Consider the following 7,421-nt stretch of genomic DNA (forward strand, 5'->3'; position numbering starts at 1 on the left):
TATATATATATATATATATATATATTCACACACACACATACAATAAAGTATATAGGGATAAATTATCCAGGTAGGTGCCATATGAGCACTCAGTTATAGTCTAGGTTCAGGCAGTCACATCAAATAGTAGGAAGTACCTAGGATTGCAACTACACATTCTCTATGCAGCAGAAACATGTGTTGGTCATAGTAACCTATTATACTGCATAATTAATTGGAAAAATTAAAAAATAAATTTGAAGATGTACCACAATCACTGAAATTGTTTGAAGATATACCAGTGTCTATAGTCTTTGTATTTGTTTATTTTAACCTATATGCATATATACATATGACATCAGATTGGCAGGGTCATTGAGTGTCAGATAGAGCACCTTGTAATATATGATCTAGCTCTCTGTGTTCTTTGTTCAAGTTTTGCTTTGGCCAACTTCACTTCCATCCTTCCAAGGCTGATAAATTAAGTATCAGTCCAGGGTGATGGGTTGATTGAATGTTAGTGTGGTAAGTGCAACCTTGTGACATCTGTTTCAGGTCTGTGCATCCCAAGACCAAATGTCACTTATGACCAGTAAAAAAAAAAAAAAAATGGTAATAGACTTGGGAAGTCCTTAAGCAAGTACCCAAATATTCCAGCCAACTGTCTAAGCCAGCACAATAGTTGGCAGCAGAGAATGAAAAAAAAAAATCATTCAAATCCGATGCACGCCCCACCTCACGTTCTTGTGTGTATATAATTATATATCTATATATACAGTGATTATATATATATATATATATATATATATATATATATATATATATATACACATACATATATACATACATGCAGACATACATACATACATAAATAGAGAGAGGTAGGGGAGAGGTGGTGAAAGAGAGAGAGCATACTTAGGCACGTAGTTCATTGGAATATATGCAAAAATAAATAAATATTTGTATGTATTTATATAAATATTAAGTTTTATGCATACCCTGACTCATACATATACCCATAAACCTATGTACTATATGCATCTAACTGATGTGAATTCAAGAGATCTTAAGTTTTCAATAACATTTACAAAATTAACATCTACGCATTGTATTGAGAGTGTTTTGTGTTGTGCCCAAGCCAAGGTACATAACTCTTATTACCTTAGTTTGTTGTAAACGGTTTTAATATATTTCACAAATACCTAAGGCAGGAGGTTAGCAGAATAATTAGCAAGGCTAGAGATTCCTGGGGAGTAGATAAATCGATTACATCGTCCCTAGTCCTTAACTGGTATTTATTTTATCGATCCCTAAAGGATGAAAGGCAAAGCCGCCCTCGGGGGAATTTGAACTCGACACGTGATGACAGACGAAATGCCTCCAAGCATTTTTGTCTGGTGTGTTAACTATTCAGCATGGTTTCAAATTTTGGCACAAGGCCAGCAATTTCAGGGGCGGAGGGTAGTGGGGGGATGGAACCAGTCAATTATATCGATCCCAGTATTCTACTTGTATTGTTTTATCAACCCCAAAAGGATGAAAGGCAAAGTCGACCCCAGCAGAATTTGAACTCAGAACGTAAAGACAGACGAAATACATTTTGTCCAGCCTACTGCCTTAATAAAAATAATAATAATAATAATAAAATGCCCTGATGCAGTACCAGATAATGGCTTCATGGCTTCTGATCGTAACTGATTAGAAGTGTAATCATGTACATGTTTTGTCTTGGTATAAAAGATGGGCTACAGCAAATATTCTGCTCAGTACCACAGATTTGCATGTCAGTTGCTTAACCTTAACCAGTTGAGCATGTCCTTTAATAGCTGACAATAAGTGCATCTGATCCTGAGCAGGAGTAGTGGGGGAGCATCATAGCCATGTGTTGACAGGAATTCTTTGTAGTTTGAATAATTCACCCCTGGAAACATGTGTGTTTATTTTTATCATCCTTAAACAAACCTTATTCAGTGATCTTTTGGGTGAGATAGGCTACTTGACTTGAAGAAAATTCTAACCAGGCCCCACCTGCAAGGTCATGCGCTGTTTATCTTGATATAAGATCACCATATCAAGCACATATGGTTGTGATGCATGTACCTAGTGTATCCTTATCGGATGGGTATATTGGGTTACGTATATTTGTACCCCAGTGTCACTTTGATGGCATGCACTGCTCTTTCACTCAATAATAATAATAATAGTTATTGCGGCACTGAGTGTATTAACAAACAGATTTGAGAAATTTGTTGGAGACATTGGGATTGACATGAAGTAGAACATGCTCATAAAACTGCTCTTTTGGGGCCAATGAGGATTTTGAGATTGGTACTTTGTTGTTAAGTAGAAAGAGACCATGCAAGATTCTTGACAGCAGATTGTTGTCCAGTCTTTGCAGTATTAACTAGAGCAAGTGAAATCAAGAGCTCTGAGAAGTGAAATGGAAATAATAATAACAACAATAATAATAATAATAATAATAATAATAATAATAATAATGATAAGCTGGGAATGCATACAACGAGTTTCTCTGCCCTAGGTGTACGGAAAACACTCGGCGAGAAATGGAAGAAAATTTGAAGAAAGAAGAAAAAAAAAAACAACATAATAATAATAATAATATAAAGGGAATTGGAATAATAATGCAGTACCAGGCAGTGGCTTTCATGGCTCCTGATCTTAATTAATTGGAAGTGTTATCATGTACATTGTTTTGTCTTGGTATAAAAGATGGGCTACAACAAATATTCTGCATAATACCACAGATTTGCTTGTCAGTTGTTTGACCTTAACCAGTTGAGCGTGTCCCTTGATGGCTGACGATATGTGCATCTCTGATCATGAGCAGAAGTAGTGGGGGGGGGCATCATAGCCATGTGTTGAGAGGAATTCTTTGGGGTTTGTATAATTAACTTTTGGAAACATGGGTGTTTTGCTCAACATCCTTAAACAAACCTTATTCAGGGACCTTTTGAGTGGGATGGGCTATTCGACCTGAAGAAAATTCTAAGTGGGCCCCCACCTGCAAGGTCATGCACTGTTTATCTTGATATGAGATCACCATGTCGCGCACATATGGTTGTGATGCATGTGCCTGGTGTACGCTTATCAGACGGGTAGTTATGATGGGTATACTGGGCTTCGTATATTTTACCCCAGTGTCACTTTGATGGCATGCACTGCTCTCTCACTCAATAATAATTAAAATAATGTTTTCAACTTTTGACACAAGACTAGCAATGTTAGGGAAAGGGATGGTCAATTACATTGACCTTAGTACTTGGTTGGTACTTATTTTACTTATTCCAACCACCATGGAATTTGAACTCAGACCATTAAGAACTAGAAGAAATGCTGCTAAGTATTTAGTTTGATGTGCTAACATATCTGCCAGCTCACTACCTTTGGTTTCAAATTTTGACACAAAGCCAGGAGTTTTAGGAGAGAGGAGGGTAAGTTGATTTTATTGACCCTGCCCTCCCGCCAGTATTCAACTGATGCATATTTCATTGGCAGTGATAGGATGAAAGACAAAGTGCATAAACACATCAGGAGTAACGTTAGTGAATTCTGGGAAGCATGGAATGACACAGGTTCGAAATGTTATTCATAGTTCCAAATCTGAAGCATGCAATCCTCAAAATAAAGACATTATGAGAAATTTTGCTTGTATATTGAACTGCTCCAAGAAACTATGAATATATGTTTTGAATTTTTTTTCAGTGATATTTCAAATTTTCATCAATCACTTATGATAGTACATTGTTACATATTTAAGAAAATTGTATTTATTTTCTTTTATTTATGCTGTTGTTTAGGGCAAGGTTAACTGTAACCCAAAACCTTCTAATTATTATCATATTGTCTTTTTTTTTCGCCCAGTGTACTTGGTATAAATGTTATTTTATTAAATTCTTAATTATTTTTAGAATTAACTTGGGAAAATGTAGCATATTTCAACTGAAAAATTATAACAAAAGTTTAAATTATAAGAAAGAGGGTTATTTCAGGTTGGTATTGTAGTTATGCTTTGATTCTTCTTGATTTTGTTGTTAATAATACTGTTGTCATATATCTGTACTCCAAAGGTCGATCTCCATTAACTATAAAAATGAATTTCGCTCAAACGGAAAGCATCATCAAAAATATAATCAGAGAAATCAGCCAAGAATGTGTCAATAAAGGTCACACCGTCTCAGAAACTCTAGTAGCTTTCATGGTAAGTAGTAACAGCTGTTTAATAAAATTTCATATTTTTCTTCTTTCCTTTTTCAGGTAGTGCTATACACTTCTTGTATGCGTATAGAAAAAACTGTGTCATCTTTCTCCCTCCTCACATTTCTCTCTCTGTCTCTCTGTAAATATATGTATGTGTGTGTGTGTGTGTGTATATATATATATACATATATATATATATATATAATATGTGTGTGTGTGTGTGTGTGTGTGAGCATGTGTGTATTTTCTACACACTTAACATCATCCATGAGTCTATTATAAATGGGGAAGAAAAATGCCTTGTTTGTTGAAATACCATATAAAGAACTGCCAGTCAGTATGTTATAATGGCTGCAATGAATGACATCATCATCATCATTGTTTAACGTCCACTTTCCATGCTGGCATGGGTTGGACGATTTGACTGAGGACTGGCAAACCGGATGGCTGCACAAGGCTCCAATCTGATCTGGCAGAGTTTTTACAGCTGGATGCCCTTCCTAACACCAACCACTCCAAGAGTGTAGTGGGTGCTTTTACGTGCCATCAGCATGAGGGCCAGTCAGGCGGTACTAGCAACAGCCACGCTCAAAATGGTGTTTTTTATGTTCCACCTGTACAGGAGTCTGTCCAATGTTTTGTTCACATGCTACCGGCACAAGTGCTAGTATGGCGAAGCTGGAAATGATCGCGATTGGAAGCAACACCGCTGCTCTGGCAACAATAGCAACAAGGATATACAAAGTTAATGTAGTATGATCGTTTCATGCGACTCCATTTTGACTTTAACCACCTTATTTTGAAACTGTATGGATAATACCATACTTAATTCTGGTGCCTAAACTTAAGTACCATATTCACCTGAATCTAAATTTTATATATATATATATCATCATCATCATCATCATCATCATCGTTTAACGTCTGCTTTCCATGCTAGCATGGGTTGGATGATTTGATTGAGGACTGGCGAACCAGATGGCTGCACCAGGCTCCAATCTGATCTGGCAGTGTTTCTACTGCTGGATACCCTTTCTAATGCCAACCACTCTGAGTGTGTAGTGGGTGCTTTTACGTGCCACCGGCATGAGGGCCAGTCAGGCGGTACTGGCAACGGCCATGCCCAAAATGGTGTTTTTTACGTGCCACCTGCACAGGAGCCAGTTCAGCGGCACTGGCTACGACCTCGCTCGAATGTTTTTTCAGGTGATATATATATATATATATGTGTGTGTGTGTGTGTGTGTGTGTGTGTGTATGTATATATATATATATATATATATATATATATACATATATGTATGGATGGATGTATATATATGAATGTATATGTATCTATATATGTATAAATGACAGATCCCCAATTAAGGGCTGCATAGTCATGTGGTGGTTGGGGTATTCTGCATATCTGCTGCAACGAAATACTACCAATTCCATACTTTCAGGTATATAGGTGTACTGTTGGCAGGTGGTAGTGGTGGCGGTGGAGGCAGAAGCATCACTTGTTGTTGTTGTTGTTCTGCTGCTGCTGCTGCTGTTGTTGTTAACTTCATGTCATCTCTGATCAAGTGGATGTATGGTATTCATGTTGTCAGCTGAATGATTAGTTGCAAGTTTCAGATATGTTTATTCCTCAGTCATACCACGACTCCATCTTGCTATGACCATATCTCATAATCTAGTATCTCGTATGACAGTCTGGACCATTTACACTCTCTCTCTCTGCTGCTTGATCTATTTCTGTGGTGGCAAGTGAAGACAAGTGGAAACAAGTGGAGGCATACAAGGTGAACTTAGTCAAAATGTGATGTTTGCAATTCCTCTGCACTGAAATATGAAAATATAAATGTGTCCTGAGCCATGAGGGTAGGGTTTTTAATTGCTCTTAACATTTAACGAAATACTAAATTAAAGTCTGTCTCAGGTCTATAGGCTCATAAGGGCAGAGCTTATCCAGAATTTCACGATGTTTAGTTTCAGAGTATAAAATTCCTTTCCTAAATGGGATGCCAGCCTATTGCAAAGTTAACCTTCAAGTGCTCATTTTCAGCTGAGGGTACTGGAACAATGTGAAATGAAGTGTTTTGCTGAAGGATAAAAAGTGTGGTGCTGTTTGAAAATTGAACCCTTGATCTAATGACCATAAGGCCAACACTCTAACCACTTGGCTGTGAGCCTTCATTGACATTAAAGGAGATAATCCTACATGATATGTATCTACATGGCAATGAAATATGGGATTTGACTACAGAAGACTTATGAAAGCTTGAAAGAAATTAAGCTAGCCTTCTCTGCTGGATGGGTAATGTTTGTGTGCATGTAAGAGAAAAATTGTGTAGAAGAGGCATTAGATGTTGTGTGCAAGAGAGAAGATTGCACTGGTTTGGTGGCTTGGTCATATGACGTGTATGGATAAGGACAGCAGCATAAAGAAGTGCCAAGCTCTAATTGTGGAGGGAACCTATGGAAGGGGTAGACCCAGGAAGATGTGGGACAAAGTGGTGAGAAGGGATCTTTGGATGCTGGGCCTTACTGAAGAAATGACAAGGAACTTGGAGTTATAGCAATTTGCTGTACTTGAGAAGATGCATAAAGCTAAGTAAAATCACTGTTGCCCATCCATACATACAAGCTTGTCCCTTACAGATGCTGGTGCCACTTGTGCCGGTGCTGCCTAAACACACCTGTGCTAGTCAAACGTAAAAAGCACACTGTAAAATGGTTGGCATTAGGAAGGGCATCCTAATGTAGAAACCATGCTACAACAGACAATTGGAGTCTGGACAGCTCCTTGGCTGGTTAGCTCCTGTCAAACTGTTCAGTCCATGCCAGCATGGAAAACAGACGTTAGACAATGACGATGATCATCTTCATGATCATGATGATAGAATGCAAATTCTATAAATTATCATTCCTAGAGAATCTGTTATCTACTCCTGGTTGCCAGGTCAAGTGTCTTGCTCAAAGACAATATATTTGCAGTAGATGTTTTAACTCAGACATTGATTGGTGTAGGAGTGGTTGTGTGGTAAGTAGCTTGCTTACAAACCACATGGTTCTGGGTTCGGTCCCACTGCGTGGCACCTTGGGCAAGTGTCTTCTACTATAGCCTCGGGCAGACCAAAGCCTTGAGTGGATTTGGTAGAAGGAAACTGAAAAAAGCCTGTTGTATATATATGTATATGTATATATATGTTTGTGGGTGTTTGTGTGTCTATGTTTGT

General features: G+C 37.8%; 1 protein-coding gene across 2 annotated transcripts in view; it reads left to right on the forward strand.

The window, feature by feature from the left end:
• Positions 1 to 7,421, forward strand: part of LOC106881530 (cilia- and flagella-associated protein 206) — a 100,733-nt gene that overhangs the window by 21,006 nt on the left and 72,306 nt on the right. For both annotated transcript variants that reach the window (XM_014931950.2, XM_052965702.1), the window contains exon 2: positions 4,068 to 4,198. In XM_014931950.2, coding sequence (XP_014787436.1) covers positions 4,091 to 4,198 — 108 coding nt within the window. In that variant the 5' untranslated portion in view covers positions 4,068 to 4,090. The remainder of the gene's footprint in view (positions 1 to 4,067; positions 4,199 to 7,421) is intronic.

Source organism: Octopus bimaculoides, chromosome 2 (genome assembly GCF_001194135.2).
Source record: "Octopus bimaculoides isolate UCB-OBI-ISO-001 chromosome 2, ASM119413v2, whole genome shotgun sequence".
NCBI lineage: Eukaryota > Metazoa > Mollusca > Cephalopoda > Octopoda > Octopodidae > Octopus > Octopus bimaculoides.